The following is a 20,453-nucleotide window of genomic DNA, read 5'->3' on the forward strand; positions in this document are numbered from 1 at the left end:
TCATTAGCTTTTAGAGTTTCTCTTGGTGTGTAAAATTTTTTGCACATATTTTAGCATCCACTATATTTAGAAATTGTTCTAGACAATGACTAATAGTTTTGTGTAGCCTGGCATGGCCAGACTACTGCTATTTACATTACATTTCTTTAAGCATTGGCAGATTCGTCTAAGTTTTGTGTGCATTAAATGTAAAGAATCACCCTCTTTTTTTTAAACAATAATATAATCTCCGTCCACATAATGTGGTCACAGGCAGCCAGCTCCCGAATTCGGTCTTGAATCGGTGTCAAGACTCGTTTCAAAAAGGATTGCACGCTTGGCTGAAAAACGTATCATGAGCGATGGGACAATAGCTACAAAGAGATTGAGATAGAGGGAGGGCTTGGGGTCCTACGTCATCAGCGAAGAAAGTGCAATGCAATGATCACAATGACAGCGAAACAACTCTCAGACCTCATTGTATGAGAACGATGAGAAAAGGAGAATGAATCGATTGAGATAAAGAATGAATGGATAAAAGAAAGAAAGAGACAGAAAGAAGTAAAGAAAGTAGACAGATTGAGAGGATATAAAAGAGAGGCACTGAAGCAGGTAGCTCAAAAGAGAGAGAGGGAGAGAGAATTCTCACGGTCAGTCTGAAGTGGTCTTTGTGTTTGCTGTGTACAGCCACGGTGAAGTGTTGGTCGCTGGCCTGAGGTAGACGATTCTCTTCATCCAAAATATCCAGGACACCCACCAGCTTCGCCTCCACCAGGTCTAAAGACAACATCAACTCATTGAATTAGTCATGCAAAGCAGCCATGTTTAAGTTACGTTTCAGTTATTATTATGACAATTTTTAAATTGTACAGTATAAATATTGTGTATTATAATTCCAACTTTTTGAATGTTGTATGTATATGTTTGTGCGTGTTTGTGTATCCAGCAAAAATGAATTTCAAGGAATCAGGACAAAACGTTTTCATCAAATTTAAGTCTCTCGAGTCTGCATTGAGATGCCATGGCACCTACCATGTTTTTACCATTTTGTGAAAACATGTTAAGTATTGGAAATTTCCAATTGCGCATTGTTTGTGTCTGATCGTGAATATTCAGGCACAGTATATGTTCATCCGGATGTTCATTTACGTAGCTGTATTTGTGAATTATTCATATGATGCTCTGAGTTTCGAATATGACCTGATAGCAAGGACCTCAGACAAATTTGCATGAAGAAGCATCTGTGCATAAATCCTGCAGATTGATGACTGAATTAATGTCCAGGCAAATAGTAATTTGCAAGTCATGAACGTTATTCATGGCTGTCAGTTAACCTCAAACCTGAATAATCACAGTGCATTTGAAATACAAATCAAACCACTTCACCTTCCCACACTGACTACTTCAACCATTACTGGAGGATTCATTCGTGATCCGAGACACAGACAATTAGGAGGGAATCCACACAAATGGCCATTACGCATGCTCCCTTTAGATACAGATATTTCAACATTGTGGATAACGAGAACTAGTATTTCCATGGATCTGACAGGTGACTGCCACGGGGCAGATATGACAGTACTTCCATCATTCTCGGCAGGTCTGTGGCAAGAAGGGCTCTACAGACGCCTGCGTCTCTTATTCTATGAGTCCTCAAAGACGTCACTTCAGCTTAATGATGTGCCAGGATGCCACTCAGTGGTTCTCTGCCATGGTAAAACCACCCAATATACTGCCTCCATGTCAGCCTTTAGATATGGACAAACACACAAGTGTATACACGCGTGCACGCACGCACACACACGCACGTGTGCACACACACACACACACACACACACACACACACACACAGTTCCTCTTTCAGTCCCTTCAGAAAACCAACTCGTTCAGGCATCTGGTTCACTCCATGGGCAGATCTAATCTAAATCAGCCTCTCCGTGCCTCTGTTCGATTTCACAGCGTGAAACAGTGAGCTCTCTGGGGACCCGCTACCTTAGTGCCCTGATGACTAGTGAAATCAAAAAGGTGTTGGTTTGATGTTACGGTGTATTATTTTACAGAGAGAATGTTCACAGCAACACCTACCTATGCAGTCCTGGTTATCCACATAATGAACTTCGTTTACTCCAAGTCCTTCCTTTTGATACAGCTCTTGCTCCTATAGACACAAAACAAAACTAAAATGAGACCACGAAAAAGCATTGTGCACTTTCTTGTAAAAACTCTTAGAGTTATTCTTTATTTTTGCATAGAATCAGTTTGACTTCACTGTGTGGCTCCAGGTTATTTCAGACTTACGACTTAAGGCTCCCTACACCTCAAAATAAAACTTCTACTTCAAACAGACAGAACTTTGGACACACAAATGGCTGAGATTAGAATTGTGGCAGTTTAATTGGAGACCTTTGGAAACACATAAAGCAAGAGATCAGAGGAGAGAATTGCAAGCCTTGCTATGTCCCTTGAGAAATGATCATTCTAATAAGAGAAGAGAGCAGGAGAGTGAGAGAGAGAGAGAGAGAACAGCCACAGAAAAAGAAAAGGAGTTTCACTTACTCAAGGCTGGTAAAAGATTGCGTGAGTGGCACCGCTCGCAGCAGGTCTCCTAGGCTACTGAGCATGCTAAATGAGTTTAACCCATTTTGGACTGAGGTCGATTAAAAAACAAATTTTCTGAAAAACCCATGTTTCTATGTCAGTGGTGCTCAACCTTTTTCATGTCAAGGACCCACAGAATTATCTGTATTTGGTCGCAGACCCCCATCGGAATATATGTTGTTCTAGGGACCCCCAGAAGCCAATATTTTAGTTAAAAATGTTTTAACTAAAATAAGAATTGCGCGACATTTTCACGACTTTTAAAAAATAGCAGACCTACAAGCGCTATGAGCTTGTAGATCTGCTATTTTTCAATAGCTAAATATAACATAATACTTTAAAACACCAAAAGGGGTTCCTGCACAAAATGGGTTAATTCATGTTTTGGCTGCACCCACCTCCTTGAGAATGCGCTCATTGAAGAACTGCTGCAGTTTCTCATTGCAGTAGTTGATACAAAACTGTTCAAAGCTGTTGTGTTCAAAATACTCTGAGGGGATGAAAAAAAACAGAAGAGGCGTTGAAAGATTTTGAATTATGATCGATTTCCAGAAAGCCAAATTTGTACTAGAGTTGTGCGCTCTAATGAATGCAGTAACATGGATATTATTTCCTTGGGTGAATTGAAGTGAACACTGTAGATGCAATTTAGGGTACTTAAACATAAGTGCAGGAAGAGGCAAGAGTCTGTTTGAACTTGACACTCGACAAGTTGAAAGACTAAAGTAATAAAACAACACTGGATTTTTCTACACTGAACCCGTTTAAACAACAACAACCATTACATACCTCCCAAAAATATACTTCCAAATACAGTTTTGACCAACGTTTGAATAGGTTGAAACATTACGTCATCTGGGGAGTTATACTGGAGATCAAATGTTCCCCTTGGTTTGGTAGCGTTCTATATACAGCTATCAGAACTTTAATTATTTCACGGAAGTCAAAACTCTGGTTACCAAAACCAGCGATGTCCAGCACTCCGATGAAGTTGGAGGAGCTCTCAAATGGGAAGCATTGGTTGACCCGTCTGACCACGTGGTCAAACAGGCAGCTGTACACGGCTTTGGCCAGGGCGTCACGGGCATTGTTAGCTTGTTCCACCCTCAGAGGCACCCTGGGGAGACAGACACAGAGTTAGGGTTAGGGTTAGCACCCTGGGGAGACAGACAGACACAGTGGAGAATTTGCAAGTCAATCTGAAATTGGGACACACTTACAGTACTTGCTTTTTTCTCCCCTAGTTTTACATGCTTCCATGCTAAAGTTGTCACGGTACGCTCCTCTGCCCTTGGACTTTTTGTCTGTGTTTTGGGACTTATTACTTGTATTTGTGTTCTGTACCTTATTTTGTAATAGTGTTCTGTGATTTCCTGTCTGCCTTGTTTTCTGTCTCCTGCCTTGTCTCACCTCCCTGTATTAGTGTAACCCTAGCCACCTGTGTTGTCTATATATTTGCCCCAGTGTTTTCAGTTCCTTGTCAGTTCGTCGTCGTAAGTGACGTGGTTATTTTCTTGTGTTTTCCTAGTTATTCAACAGTCCTACTATTGTGTTTGTGAATCAGTGGACCATGACACACAGGTTAACACAGCTCTTCTTTACTTTCAAACTCAGAGTAAACAATATATCAACAACCGGAGAAGCAGCAACATCACATCATCTTCTGTATAAGAGACTGAAGTAATCGATCCAAGATAATCCCCCCAATCATCACAAGGCATGCAGGAACATACAATGAGCGCAGCACCATCGAACAGCTGTCAGTGAGACATAACACCTACATCTCCAGAACCACATCGTGACAAAAGTAAGTAAAGGTTCTACAGTATTAATCAGAGGCGTATCTACAATAAGGCGAGGGCAGGCGTCCGCCTGTCCAAATCCATTTCTGGCCAAAATCCATACAATGAGAAAAAAAAGAGGACAAAAACAAGACATGAGGACTATTAGTGGACAGCTGATTGGCCGTCGCGGTAGAGCGCGACCCTCAATCACCCATTGGAATGTAAATGCGAGCCTTTCAGCCTTTGTATCCTACTCGTCTGGCAGGTATATCTCTTTGAAAACCTTTAATGCTACGATTGTGCGCGGGCCGGGGAAACGACAATTAACACATCTTGCGTGTCCAAAAAGTTATCCTTGCCTGCCCAAAATGTAATTTCTGGAAACGCCACTGGTATTAACGGGTCAGTTCTTGCAGAATAGGATTAACACACCTTTGTGTCTCCGACCGATCTACATTATAGCTGGGTGAGCACTTTTAAATGAGGGCTTCATTCTGAGATAAAGGTGAGACATTAAAACTGGATATGGAGTCCCCCGAACCCTGCTTGAATCTCTAATGTCTCTTTAACACCATTTTGTTTCAATTATTCAGCAGGGTTCAATGTATGAACCGAGTGCAGTTCCACAGGGCACTGGAGTTCAACTCAGCAAGTCCACTAAAAAGACGACGCTCGATTAAAAATGCAAGTCCATTTTAAGCAATGGCAGGCCTTTATCCACGTTATTTTGAATAGTCCTTTTTCTTGTTGTATGTGAGGAATTATGCACTGAGAACAAGTGAGAAAACAACAGCAGCACAGTGCCAATCTTTTGTATGGCCCGACGCAAAGCAAAAGATTAAAGTGTGGTTATTTTCTCAGAAGTGACTTGCTCACAGTGCATTAACAGAACGCACTCCCTAACCACATCAAACAGTCCAGGCTTTTCCTTCTTTCAGCACCACTGGAATTTGAATGCAATCATTGAGAAAACACAAAGAGCATTTGAGGGCATTCATTTATCAAATCCTCCCAAAGTTTTGTTTATTTTACCCAATGGTACTATATACCCACGGTTTATAGTATACCACAGTTTCTCAACGTCGGTTCCAGAGACCACCACAGGTCCAAATGAACCCTCGTGGTTCTGTAACTCAGAGAGTGTACAACTGGAACCAAATGAACCTGTAACTGGTCTATTTGGTATTTTGGTTACATTAACACTGAGGATTTACAGTGTATATAGGGGTTCCAGAGATAAAACATCACTGACAGTTGAGAGTTGAAAGGCGATGTTTGTGTTGACGTAGAATTGTCAATTCATTGTCAATTGTCGATGGGAATTTAATATTTGTGTAGGACAAAGTTTGTGCACACACACTAAAAGCTGGACATAGGACCTATAGGGCCTAGCGCCCCTCAAAAATTATAATAATAATGGTACCAAATGGGGGTCCATGGTCTAATCGCATACTGTATCAAACTAGGGATCCTTGAAATGAGGTTGAGAAATCACTGCCTTATACTTCATAAAGCCTTACAGACAGTACTGTATAGGAACAGGGTCACTGACTAACCCGAATTAGAGGATTAGCAACTACCACCACCACCCCAACCCCCTAACCTAACCTAAGTGATCCTCAACCTCCACACGGGCCGGAGTAGGATCACTGTGGGGTTTCATGACAGAGGCCAGCCCCCTCTCCTCTCCCCACCTGCTCTCCAGGGCAGGCACCAGGCCCTGGCCAGCTATACTGTACTGCAGCCATTCCCTCCAGTCTCCCCTCACATAAAGTCTGCATAATTTATGTGGAGAAAACACTTCCAGGCTGGGCCAGCTAGCATCTGGCCTTCCTGAAATATTCATCTGCTAAACCTAGCCCTGTCATTCAAACACCATACACCACCACTATTATTGTACTGCTAGTGCACCCTACTGTATATATTCCTTGTTTTGGTAAACTAAAGACATTACTGTACACGTTAATGCGTCAAGAACCCGTAATGAAGGAAGAATTATCAAAGGAATAACCCAAAACAATTTCATATTACCCCAAATCTTTCATATTCAGAATACCGTCATAATAAACTTAAATTGCTGTGAAACTGTACTGTATGTGAGCAAATGCCCATTGTGAATATGCCATTTATGTTACATACATACATAGAGGAGATGTATAGTGTATGCTGTTTGCTTGCGCACAGATAAGTAGGTATGTTATTAAGATGTTTACCTGGTATCCAAGTTACTTACTGCCACTTTCTGTGGCTGTTTTCTAAGCTTTGTACTTGATCTGTTTGTCGACTAGGGCTTATGCTGCTTACTCCAATCTCTTGCTCTCTGGAATCTGGATATGAGCGTCTGCTACAGTAAGTGCCTAAATTGTACATGGCAATAATCTCATGTATGTGATATTCTCCATTTACTAAATCCCTGTTTAATCCAAAATGTAACAGGCTTAATACAATCTCAGGCTTTGCCCTCCAGTGCAATCTCCATAAAGAAGTCTTACGATGGCACACAATGACCTCAGATAAGGACAACGGGGCTACAGTCACTTTGCCAACTGCCAAGTCACTGCCAGTGTCATTTTAACACTATCGCCATCTAAAGACCATTAGCTATCTTAACCACTTAAGCCCTATTTTATACTGTGTTGTACAACGCTGCCGTGCAACGAAAAGAGTCAAAAATGCGCAAACTCATGCAGATTGGTTTGCGATTGCTCATGCAAGTGATGTGATGTCTGATCTTGTAGAAAGAACATTTTTTGCTGGTTATGGATTTGTTAGTCTTCTTAACTGGTGACAGCTTTTCCACTAGAGTGGGTCAGACAAGTGGAAATTGCTGCTTGTCAACAGCTCTCATCAAATAGGATCAATATAAACTACTGTGAATTCTTACTTGATTACTGTTCCTTTGGCGCCCCCTGCTGTAGTCAGCATGATCCTGGTGGTGAGGCTGACCTGAAGGTCATCCTGGTCCAAGCCCAAGAGGTCGGCACAGTATTGCAGAGATGGGCCGGACTGATTATGCAACACACATCCGCCTGAAGAATACACACACATTGCAAATTGAAACATGTCATCCCTAAATTAACATTCGGCCAAACTCAATAAATGAAAAACAACTGGTCTTCTCCTTCCAGATCCTTCCTTTTAGATGGATTTGACTGAGTTAGCTCTACAGTATATCAGGCTGAGGGTGTTGGCTATAGCTTCACAGGCAGCATGTGTGTGCATATGGCACCATTTTTAAGAAGTTCTTCATGCTACTGCTCTCCAATCTTCTACCATAATACTCTGTGATAAATAATGACCCATTGATGCTACCGTCACAAATGTTGTTTTAGTCAAGGAGACATCTAGCATCTACTGACATATTTAGTGACTTAATGCCAAATCAAATAGTGTTTAGTACAGTATGCTATTACCGACAGCCATGAAGAGTAGGCTATACTTCTATGAAAGAGAATTGCTCAAATAAGGTTGTATACTATAACTGATAATCAAGATCATGTACACAGTGCATATTAGAACATAATGTATAGAAAAGGCCTGCAATATCCACACCTAGAGCCTTTGTGCAGTTACTAATTATTACCGATGTGATATACTGTCATTTGATGTTTTTAACGCAACTCTTTATTGGACTTTTTAGAAATAGAGGGATGGAAGCAGGGATCTGTTAGTGGCTCTTAGATGGGTGCTCTTTGGTGATACAGACAAAAGGTATCCTTCCTCCAAGTTGTACTGCTTGTCAAGGTGTAAGTTGCAGACTTGAAAAGAAAAGAAGGGAATCCAAGGCACTCCGTCTTTGGTGAAAAATGTAATAGTTTATTTGAGCAAGGCAAATAAATAACAGGACCTACGCGTTTCGACCAAAAGGTCTTTGTCAGGGTCTATCTGTCTTTATTGGACATGTTTGTGCATGCACGTGTGTTAACAGTTATCACTGTTCAAGTCTCTTTTTGCGCATACAGTAAGCGTTAACCGTTAACAGTCAGTATCTCACCTGAGCTACTTCCCGTGTCCTCAAAGTCGATGTTGCCGAGGTGCAGAACCCCGGCAACGACCCTGAAGAGGTCCAGCTTCTCGTCGTCGTCCAGACCGATCCTCTTCATGGCCCCACACATCCTATTGAAGTCCCCCAGGTCATCAAGGAGAGGGTCTTTCAGAGCACCGGCCTTTAGATGCTGGGAAGGCGGCATATACAGTCGATTAGTCAGACACATAAGACATCACAGAGAGAGAGCTTTAAACCATTGGTTCCCAACCTTTTTATACTGAAATACCACCAGTGGTTGGGAACCTCTGCTTTAAACCACCACCACAATCACACACACTATCACACAGGTCCAGCACACAGGTACCAATAAGGCTGTTACACTATAGGCCTACGGTTTCACTATACACTATACTGTTTCTATACTATACATCTCTTTCTTTAGGCTGGTCATAATAGTAGTTTTGCTGAGAAGCAGAAAGGATAAACATGCAACATACTGTAGAATGTCACTGGAAAACCTCAGATACAGATTCAGAACACATTCATGATGATTATAGTAATCAACTGGTGTCGGCGTGCTCCGCTTCAACCAAAGCCATTTTTATTTATATAGCTCTTACTGATTTATCTTGTTTTCAACATACAGCGCTTTAGTCAACATTTATTTATTCATTTTTACTTTACAGTAGCCAATATTACCCCCCCCCGCCCCAATTTGGTCACAGATGGTTGGCTTACAGTGACAGTCTAAAGCTTGAAATACTGAAAACCAGAAAAGAACATATTCTATTTTACACTCTGCCCACACATCACTCCTTAAAGCGTTATTTAAATCTGAGAGTGTACAAATGAGTTCCGTTTGTGTACTCTTTCAGTTAAATGAACACTGCAGAATCGACTGTGTAGTGTGTACCTCCATGCAGACAGAGAAGACGCATGCACTCTCATTTCCTGTTTGCTCTGCAAACAGGAAAATATGAGTGTCTCAGTGTTTACACTGGAGAAGACAATTACACTAATTGACAGTGGAATTGGGTTGCTATAGGCAACGGCCTGGGTCCAAGTATATTTCCGTATGTCAGCTACTGATATTCACCAACACTGCAAAAAGAAATAAACTTGGACCCATTGAGAATGTTGAAAATGTCTATACAGTATGTTACAATTACAAATAGAGCAGATAGCAGTATTTCCTGCTAAGGAAAAAAAGAAAGAAAAACTAAACAAACAAACAAAAACACTCAAAGATCACCTTATCGTCCTATTTACCGCCGACATGTGAGGGGATGTAAAGATACACAAATCACTTCATTAGTCAGTCATAATGCAATGTTATTGACACATACTCTGCTCACTTCCAGACACACAGTTGATGGCTTCACTGCCACTGTCACAGTCTCAGACTTTTGTCTCATTAATGATTGTATAGCATCTATAGGTCTTGTATTTCTGTGTATGTTGTTACGTAGTCTAGTTGCCTTGGTTATGTTTCTCTTTGCCCCAGCTGTATCTCATTTGTAATCACCCCATGTGTACATATATCAGTCTCGGTCCTTGTTAGAGTGTTTTTGAGCAGTGCCTAACCGCTCCATTACGCACACAGCGTGTGTGCGCGTGCACGCACGCACATTGGGCGCCCCTCAATTTAATTTTGAAAAGCTGATGGAAACATACCGTAGTCTTGACAGTTGCAACAACAACATGATGGAGAACCAAGAACAGTTTTGTGTCCTTGGACTAACTTTCCAAGGAGTAAATGCAAATAGCTGTTGGTAAAACCTTGATTTGATAGCAGGGGGGGGAAAGGTGGTGACAGTGGAATGGATCCCCATGAAGAGCTGCTGTTACATACGGCTCCTGGAAGTCTGGCCTATACACAGTAAAATCCTCTGCGTTAATTTTTACTCTGAGTGTACAAATGTACAGGGAACCATTTGTACACTCAGAGTTAAATTAACGCAGAGGATTTTACTGTGTACAAGCCAGACTTCCAGGAGCAGTAGGTAACAGCAGCTCTTCATGTGGGGTTCCACTGTCACCACCTTTCCCCCCTGCTATCAAATCAGCAGCTATTTTTTTATCCCACGATTTTGTAACCCATTTTTCACCCCTGTGTCAATTATCTAATGTGATCCTGGGCTCTACACACCCTCCGCCACCCTAGTCCCCATATACTGTATGGGGGGGACATGGGGAGAGCAACGGACTTGAACTCATGCTTCCTTCATGTGTCCAAGTTGCTCTTTTATACCTGACAGGGGGGAGTTTCCCTGGTTGGAAAAGTGTTTTTTTTTAAACGTAAGGGTATACAGTACTGTATGTAATGTTCCAGTTTGAAAGATATGCCAGTAAAATTAATTAATTCAGTAGATAATAAGTCCCCATGGGAGTGAATTGTCACAATTATTGTACTGATATACAAATATAGCATAATTCAATGCGCAGACGTTGTCGATTTTTTTTTCTTCCATAAACGATTCTGTTGAGGATTTATTCAGGTTAATTTCACTTTCCCACTGCATTTCTATAATAGTAGCAGATTGTCTGTACAACATTGTTTCAGATTAGTGCTACAGAGTAACTAGGATACCAGGTTTCACACTAGTGTCATGACATCACTGGCAAATGTAACACAATGTAAAACAAGCCTGTACATGCCAAGTTGCAATTAATTAATCACAGAATAACACGCCCCAAATAAACAAACAATAAAACAAATCAAAAGGTGATACAAAGTTATGAATAATAATAACATAACATAAAAAGCACAGCGGTGTTAATGGGGTTCACATTTGAAAGAACATGGTATTACCTGAGGACTCTTGCGGTTCTGCGTAATCTGTTTATCCGAGTCCTTATCAGTAAAATATCTGGTGCATCCTCGATTCAGATACTGTAAGTAGGAAAGCATCAAAAACACAGATGCATGATTCATATTTGGATAATCAGATGTCAGACACACAATTCAGTGTAATCTTCTTGTGGGGAAACCTTCGGGGGCTTGTTGTGTTGTTTTTCATCATCAAAAAAACGATTTACTTTGTCATCTTCCAATATGACTTCACACTTAACTAGATGTGAATCATACATCAGATAATTGCCTCTGTTGATGTGGGTGTCACCTAAGGGACGTGATATAATGATGCTGTGACAAAACAACTTCAAACAATGGCCACGATTGCGTATTTCTTCTGTTAAGTGTTGTTATGGAGTTTTCATACAGGACCTTTGTTCTCTCTATTGATATGCCACTGAACACAGTGTCACTGATGAGGGACTGACTTCACTGGGGAATTTGATTTGATGATTTATTTAAATGCATAAGTAAGCAAGTTTGCAAGCAAACTGGTGTGCCATCTAGTGGGCTCATGTAGACTTGCACAGGACAAGATTACTTTGCACTGGCAGTAGCAGGATTCAAAAGTACACATCTGAAAACACCATATAATTTAGGTAATCAATAGGTAAAATCTAACAGAAAATATGGCCTATTTAACAAAGAGATTTACATGTTAAGTAGGTACCTTGAGTAAAGCCATTCTCAAGTAACATTCACCTTCTTTCAAAGACGTCAATCAGCCCTTCAAGCTATTTTTATTTGCAGCTTCTAAAATGTGTCTTCTGTGAGTGTCTGTAACCTGTGCTGTGTGTGCATGTATGATTGTACAACAGCAGCTTATAAATTAACTTAATTATGGCTGGGTGTGCAAACCCTAGACATATCATGGGTCAAAATATCATATGTCAGCATTTCCCCTGAAATACTTTGTAAAAACTAAACTCAACTGCACCCTGGGTCAGAAATGAAATACCCTCATTAATTCCTCTGCCTACAACATTTTGTGATCACCTAATCTCTCAAGAACAGATTCGGAGCTTAAGGAAACAAACAGCAGAGGGTGCTGTTTTTCCTTTTTTTTTTGCTGATGGGTTCCCATATTGGCGATCACCAAACATAATCTGATGTTTTTAATGTCTTTATGAATGCAGATGAAAGCCCACTCACCTTGAAACTGTCAGGAGAATCAAGGTGGAACTTCTTCTTGATGTCGTCGGAGGCCCCGGCGCAGAGCCTGTAGAAGATGTGGTAGTTCCGCTCCTCTTTGCTCTGCATGCAGATCCTCGACTTCTCCAGCAGGTAGTGAGACACAAACCCGCCCACGACTGCATTCTAATTGGTAATATACACAGGAAAGAAACTCTTTTACTGTGTAGTTAATTTGGCCTGTTTTTTGACCTGAGATCAGATTCATACGAGGTTTCCACGGGACACACACTGGTCTGATTAACCCATTCTGACCTGAGATCAGATTCATAAAAATGTCAGTCGTTCTTCGAATTTTTCAAAAATAGCAGACCTACAAGCTCGTATCGCGCCACTATGAGCTTGTAGATCTGCTATTTTTCAATAGCTAAAGCATAACATGATGCCAACACCAAAATGGGTGCCCGGTCAGAATGGGTTAGGTTAATGATGCATGTAGCGCATGTAAAGTTAACCTATCCTAATAATCACAGTTAATGCGGTGGAATAGTATATAATAGTAATACAATTTATTTATAATAAAAAACTATTATAGTCAAGCATCATTACCTTTTCATTGAAATGGATCTCCACAAATTTCCCAAAGCGACTACTGTTATTGTTACGGACGGTCTTTGCATTTCCAAAGGCCTCAAGGAGAGGATTTGCTGCATTTTAAAAGTAAAAAGAGCATTTCAATTTCAACATTAACAATGTTATTACCGTATGTATTCACTGTCTAGCTCAATATCAAAATATATATGATAGGAGGTTATTGTGTTAATATGTTGTTACCTTCAACAATTCTTTCATCAATGTCTTGACCGGTTCCATATGATGTGGTCAGATATCTATAGAATGGAGATACAGTACAGGACCATGGTAACACCAATAATCACATAACAGGTTAAGCATCCAAGCTTATAGAGAATATTTAAGAATGCAGACACATTGGGCCCTATGTTGCGCCACTTCTTACCCCTTATCCCTAAACGTATTTGCCATTTTTACTACTTTTGAAAAACCTTTTAAAATAGTTCAACTAGCCGATCTACATCGACACGTTGTGAGCTTGTACTTGTAGATTGGCTGTTTGAACTATTTTAAAAGGTTTTTCAATATAGTAAAAAATGCCAAATAAGTTTAGGCATAAGGGGTGAGGGGTATCGCAAGATATAGCCCAATGTCCATAACAAGTATGCATTGACAATACATTTACAGCTTAATAAAATGTCTTGTCATAATATAAAGAGAGTCATTTCTCTCTTAGCATACATGTATGGGACTAGTGGAGAAGAGATCCAGTAGAACTAAGACAATTAAGTAATTTTATGTTTGGTTGTGCTCGGGTGTTGTGCTCTGAAAATAGCAGATCTACAATCCAATCTACAACGCGTCGCGCTGCGCTAGATCGGCAATTTTCAGCATGCAACAAAGTGCATTACAATAGTTAGTCGACTAAAACTAAAACTTTTCATGACTAAAATACGACTAAAACTAAATGTAATTTTATTCAAAAGACTATGACTAGACTAAATCAGAATTTGCCTTTCAAATCAACACTGCAATCAGGGCCTGATATAGGCATGGGCATAGGGGGGGCCAAACATGATGGCATGCAGAAATCCCACATTTCAAAGATATTTCAAATTAAAGGGCTTATATTTAAAACGATTTGAAACACTACGCTACTAACTAACTGCAACTGTCACACCACCAAACCAACACCATTTCATCATCCAAAAAATACAAATCTCAGTCAGACCGCTCTCTGCACCTAGGCGACCAATGCTCTCCCTTGATTTGCCAACCTTAACGTCCCTAATTCAAAGTATAGTTACTAATAGTTTTCTATGCATTTCGGGGGTTTGGGGGGGATTTAATCCCTCGCCACGGCCGAGGGGGTTGCCCCCCTACACTTTCCTCCCGCCCCCCTGCAGTGGAGCTGGTTAAATCCGGGCCTGACTACAATGCAGTGCCGTAGTGGGTACGGTATGTGACATGGATGTGTCCATACCTGAGGACAAACTTAGTGTTTTCAGTCTTTCCAGCGCCAGATTCACCAGAAACTATGATGGATTGACTCAGCTTCAGAAACTTCATGTCCCTGTAAGCCTTGTCCGCTGAGGGAGGAAAGATAAACGTATAGACAATGCATTTAATTGTGCATTAAAGTTGCTAGAATAACAAATAAGGTTATGTCTGATAAAAGCTCAATTCAAAAATATCTTTGCTGTATTGTGAATGAGATAAAAACTGAATTAGAGTATATGATTTTGGAGGTAATTTATAACAAATTTTACTTTTGTGAGTTAATTTCACAAATGTTCAGGAGAGCCTTTAGTATAGAAGACATATTTCAATGAAATTATTTACAATTTATTATTGTGTGCATTTCCAGGAAAAAGTAACTACAGTAACAAGTACTATTATTAGTGTAGCTTGTTGTTTCTCGCATCATAAGTTAGACATGCACATTATTTATGTGTTTATGTGTGATGATTATGCAGATAAATGGGAATGCTCTTACCGATAGCATAGACATGAGGTGGAAGTGTACCCAGGGACTTTCCATGGTAGGACTTGATGGTTTCAGGAGAATACAATTTGGGGATCTCAAAGTATGGATTCACAGCTATCAATATGTTGGCAACATATGTCTGTAAAGGAGCAAATAGAAAAATGAGTAATCATGGATCATCAAAGCATTTAACGAATCCTATGATGGTTATAATCAATGGACAAGAAAACAGTAGCCTATTACAATTTAGGCACTTAGCAGACGCTCTTGTCCAGAGCAGCTTACAAAATGCAAGATCAGAGTTAATAGCATGAACCCAAGTAAACAAATCACAAAACATGGGGAGTGAGCTGGTCTGCAGTCCTGACTGAGGGTGAAGATCATTCCACAGCTTGAGAGCCAGGAGGGAGAAGATATTAGGACGATTGGAGCGTTGGCCAGAGTGTTGTGGAGAAGGGAGGGACAGACGTCCTGTGTTAGCCGATCTGTGTGTAGGGGTGGATCATGTCCTGAAGGTAAAGGCTTGCCATGCCCTTGTTTTGCAGCATACAGCTGTCTACCAAGTGTTCTCTTACACACAATTAAAAAACAAGAGACCTATTTAAAACAAGTGAGATATTCCCTCTACCATATGTCACTCATTTCCTTAAGTGGGGTGACTGGGTGTACCATTCACTCAGTGACCCTTCGCTAGCTTCCCTTATAACCACCTGGCACTCGATTACCCCCCCAAGGGAAAAGGACAGGCAGGCAATCTTCTTTCTGTCTCAAAAGAGTCCTCCATCCTGCTACCTTCCCAAGATGCAATGGGACAACAATGTCCACATATTACTGTTCGTACAACATGGAGGTGTGTAAGGACAAGTAAACTTACGTAAATGTGGTCTTTACTGTACCGCACTCTGACATTGTTGAGAAGAGTGGCTTCATTCAGGTACATTAGTGAACCTAAACAAAACAACAAACAAACAAGCAAAAAAAACAATATTAAAAGTGCACTCAAAATACAAACAAGCATTTAATTTAATTATAATTCATCCCCGTTCGAAATATTTTAATTATTAGTGAGGCTGTTCCTTATTATGAATGCACTGTACCATTTTGAACGGTGGTAACTTACAGTTGTCTTCTACATGTTTGTTGATGTCATCCTCTGCTGGATAGACTTGGCTCATAGGAGCCAGAAAGGTCTGCAACATGAAAAGCAGAAAATGGCTTTTGGTAAGATACAGTAATGAAACCAAACAAATGGTTATGAGCATATTAAATGGGCGCAGAGTGGGCAGATCGACACAACCATACAGTAGCAATGTCTGACAAATGATAAACGTGAATTTCACCATCATGTTGTTGAAGGAGGCCCCTTTTCTTAATATCAACGTGTAAGATTCTGTAATTGTTTTGACTAGCTTTTCTCAAACTATTTTCATGCATATCCCATGGACCTGCCCTGCACATTCTGTGTGATTTGGACCCCCCGGAAAATTCAAAATGGTCGCATATTACGTGAGTTCATAGTGCCGGACAAATTAACACGTGAATCCAATGCCATTGCAAGGATAAGAAATAGGATAAATATTTATATAAAAATAGCTAAAAGTGATGTTTCAAATAAAATATATTATTATTATTATTATTGACCTTACAGGGCTAAAGATCACAGTAGTGGTGTTTGCTGCTACACCTTCACAAGCTGAAAGAGTTAGTGATATTCATGCTCTATTGTTCATGAGTCCATGAGTTAATGGAAATAAACTCAATGGAACAAGCCGGCTGTGAGATAAACAAGGAGCGACATGGCAGGATGATGAATAATTTGGTGGGAGAGCAACAGGATCTGAGCACCTGTGAGTGTGTGACTGTGTGTGTGTGTGTGTGTGTGTGTGTGTGTGTTGATCTTGTGCGAAGCAGTCCATGAGTCACTGTATTATTAAAAACACCCAAGCACCTCCCCTGTGACGAAAACAGGCAGAGGGTACTGTATTTATTGATTCTGACCTTCTGAAGGCAACCAAAACAACCTGTTTATTAGTAGAGTTAAGACTAATTTGTACACTGTAACACGACAGTGTTGCATGCCAACATGATTTCAGGCCTAGTAAATCAGTTTTTGTTTGCAAGCAAGCAACTCCAACTGTCACGTGTCCAACTGCCCCCCGGCCCCCACACACACACCTCCACTCACACTCACTTTATTTCCAGAATTTGCATGTGCATCTAATGTTTCCTCTCCCCAACGTCGCTGTGTAATATACACAGAGGTGCATGATGCGTGTGTGCAGTGCAGTGCATGCTTGCATGTCTGAGCTACTGGGGCAAGTGGAATGCTAGCATGAACAGAACGTGCTTTGTGTGCTCGTCGTTACCGTGACTCAAGTGGGACATTGCCAGACAAAATAGCATATTGTGTGTCCAACTAAATGGACCAGACAAAGCAAAACAAAAAAGTGGGTACACTACATCAGCCATGCACAACCAAGCGAGGGTCATAATACTGACATGAGGCTCTAATGAGCTCAACTCAACAATAAAGGAAACTCAATGAGCCTTTCATCACCTAGATCAGGGGTTCTCAACCCGCGGGTCCCCCCCCGGGGGATCGCCAAATTATTTTGGGGGGTCCCCAAAAATAATATATATATATATTATTATTATTATTTTTGGAAAATGGAAATTAAGAGTTTATATAGTACACAGTAAACTTTCCTTAATGATTATATCTGGTTTCAGTATTTATTTATGATGTATTTTCGCTATTATTAAGGTTATTGTAGCGGTCAATTTGTATTGGGGACGGGGTGGGGGTCGCGAGACATGGCCAAAAACGCTGCATGAAATGAAGCCTAACACACAGTCTACTGATAATAATGTTAATTCAGTTGTATTTTCTAACGATGTAGCAACTGAGGGCTGTATTTTGCGTGTCTTAAGTACCAGGTCTTATTCCCTAACTTGAGTAAACTAAAGACCTGGAGGCGTGATCAATGCCATTTGGCTATTCTGAGTGGCCAAAGAGCATTGATCACGCCTCCAGGTCTTTAGTTTACTCAAGTTAGGGAATAAGACCTGGTACTTACCGTAGGACACACAAAATACAGCCCTGAGTGTGCAAATGGCTCTGTTTTGTTTATGTGAGTTGACTACAGTGCATTAGAGACATCCAGAAAATGTCAAAGATGTTTTACTGTTTATTATGAGAAAAAGAACATCGCAAGAAAATTTTCACAGCAGCAATTTTGACACGTAAACACAGCTGAAGGTTATTACTTACTTAGGTTACTATAGGTTATAATTAGTAAGAACCTAACTGTGTGTGTTTCATTTAATGTTACTGTGTGAAGTTGACTGTACCGGAGCTGTCCATGCTGGCACATGGTAAACAACTCAAATGTACGTGTTTCATTTAGGTCCTAAATGAAACACACACACAATTAACACTATTACCTTCAGTTGCGTTTACCTTTCAAAATGGCTGCTGTGCTTCTTGTAAACATTAGAGCCACTCGTAGCCAGCTCCTCAGTGAAGACAACACACACACTGGGGACATAAGGAGGCTCGGGTGTAACAGGTGGCCTTCTCCTCCTAATGACCAACTCTCCCTGAAGGCAATACTATCAGTACACCTGCTGCTGCACTGTTTACTTATTCATGTGCCTGTGCATCGCCACATTTCGTTCATGCACTCTCTCAGGTTTCTCACGTTTTACTCATTGTGTTAACGCCTTTCCAACCTTGAAATTGCAATTTAGCTAAACAGCATTTCTTTTTTCACACATGGTTACTTGTGTATGTGCTGCCTGGTACTCTACTTAGACTGGTACTTTGTATGAGTAATAACCAATCTCATGTTAAAAGACTGTTTCACTCTACTCTACTCCCGAAATGTTTACTGTGTGTCTCCCGATATAATGAAAGTACAGTGCAGTGCGTGTGTGTGTGTGTGTGTGTGTGTGTGTGTGTGTGTGTGTGTGCGTGGTGTGCGTGCATGTGCTGGATCGAGTTAGCAAACAACCAATTCATGCCACCTGTGGCTGAGAGTGCATCTCTTGCAGGGGCCTCCACACCAACAAGAAGTAGCATGGCTGACCCACCTTAACTTGCGCTGAGGTCTTCAGTAACCTGAATGGCCACCCGAGTGTGTGTGTGTGTGTGTGTGTGTGTGTGCGTGCGTGCGTGCGTGCGACCCACCTTGCCCCTCTGGTTCAGCGGCTCTATGGTGAGTGCTTCAGCTCCTATGTCAACTATCATGCCCAGCTGGAACCCGTCGGTGGGGTGGGGCGCCCATACTGGCTTCCCATCCTCCTCCATGACTCACCTCCAGTCAGCTGTACAGTGGGAGTGAGAGAGAGAGAGAGAGAGACCATTCATCCAGTAATATGTACTATGAAATATGTAGCATATTACAGTAGAGATTAGTATTATGCTGTAGCAGTTACAAATGGGCTAGCTCCATTGCATGGTCCAGATAAGGGCTGATGATGGCTATTAAATCGTCTGACAACATGACATTACAGTGTTGTTTCTATTGCTTTCCATTGGAGTCATCCCACTGCAAGCAGTGTGGATTTCCCACTGGGACACAACAGGAGCTATCTCCAGAGGGAATCCTGAAACAACTGATGAGAACAGGCATACCAGAAAATTAGCTCTGTTGGGGATGACCTACAGTCTTTATAATTGATCTGACCTTCAACGCCTCTGCAAATTAAGGTTTAAGTTCTTTCAAGCTGGTGGTTATTTTGGGATGTAGTTATAGGCAAAAATATTCCAAAATTGCAATAATAGCCAATCTACAAGCATCACATTGCATCACGTCGTTGTGAACTTGTAGATTGACATCCAATTGGGCGCCTGCTGGCCTAGCGGTCCAGGCGCATGCCTGACAGTGTGTTGCGTGTTCGAGTCCCGATCCCGACAACCTTTGCTGCATGTCAGTCTCTCTCCTTGATTTCCCTATTACAAGTCAGACCTGTAATCATGTCTTTTATAAGATCAAGGACACAAGTAGGCCAACAATCTGAGCACTTCAGACAAGTAAAAGAAAGCCTGGTTTATACCTTTCACTGTAACTCTGATATTGATGATAGGTGTGTGTTTAACCATCAACCTTTGACAGTTAATCCTACACACAGTGCACTCCTCAGAGTGGCAGTGCTGACATCCACACTATCCAATTAGCTTCAGGGATTGAGGTCAAATTGTGAAAGGGGTCAGGAATTGGAAACTGCTGATGCAGCCTTCGGCAATGCCTCGAAGATCAGCAGGTCCATTCATTCCGTTCAACTGTACCACTGACAGCCTCTGTCCTGATGGCCCCATCTTGACCTGCACCATAACACCCCATTCAAACATCATCTCCAAGATGATGAAGCAATTTTGTAGTTCGTCTAGACTTTCTCAATGTTCCATTGAGAAATCTTTACTTCTCTCCATATTAGAATACGTTTTTTTCATATTTAAGTATCAACCAAATGATTTCCATCTTACACTTTGTTACTGCTTCATCATCAACTATAAGCCAGTTCTGGTGAACAGACCCATATGGGACTATCTGCTCA

General features: G+C 41.0%; 1 protein-coding gene across 1 annotated transcript in view; it reads right to left on the bottom strand.

Annotated features, from left to right (window-relative positions):
* The window catches only part of myo6b (myosin VIb), a 42,347-nt gene that overhangs the window by 18,143 nt on the left and 3,751 nt on the right, over positions 1-20,453 (bottom strand). Inside the window, exons 2-16 of the mRNA XM_080783294.1 lie at positions 19,084-19,220; positions 16,015-16,084; positions 15,769-15,842; positions 14,904-15,033; positions 14,391-14,496; positions 13,169-13,224; positions 12,944-13,041; positions 12,356-12,520; positions 11,162-11,242; positions 8,356-8,536; positions 7,246-7,390; positions 3,537-3,694; positions 2,976-3,067; positions 2,065-2,137; positions 629-756 (exon numbers count right to left, since the gene is read on the bottom strand). Of these exons, the coding sequence (XP_080639420.1) occupies positions 629-756; positions 2,065-2,137; positions 2,976-3,067; positions 3,537-3,694; positions 7,246-7,390; positions 8,356-8,536; positions 11,162-11,242; positions 12,356-12,520; positions 12,944-13,041; positions 13,169-13,224; positions 14,391-14,496; positions 14,904-15,033; positions 15,769-15,842; positions 16,015-16,084; positions 19,084-19,203 (1,677 nt within the window). The 5' untranslated portion in view covers positions 19,204-19,220. The remainder of the gene's footprint in view (positions 1-628; positions 757-2,064; positions 2,138-2,975; positions 3,068-3,536; positions 3,695-7,245; positions 7,391-8,355; positions 8,537-11,161; positions 11,243-12,355; positions 12,521-12,943; positions 13,042-13,168; positions 13,225-14,390; positions 14,497-14,903; positions 15,034-15,768; positions 15,843-16,014; positions 16,085-19,083; positions 19,221-20,453) is intronic.

The sequence above is a fragment of the Protomyctophum bolini genome, assembly GCF_963924005.1.
Source record: "Protomyctophum bolini genome assembly, chromosome: 15".
Classification (NCBI taxonomy): domain Eukaryota; kingdom Metazoa; phylum Chordata; class Actinopteri; order Myctophiformes; family Myctophidae; genus Protomyctophum; species Protomyctophum bolini.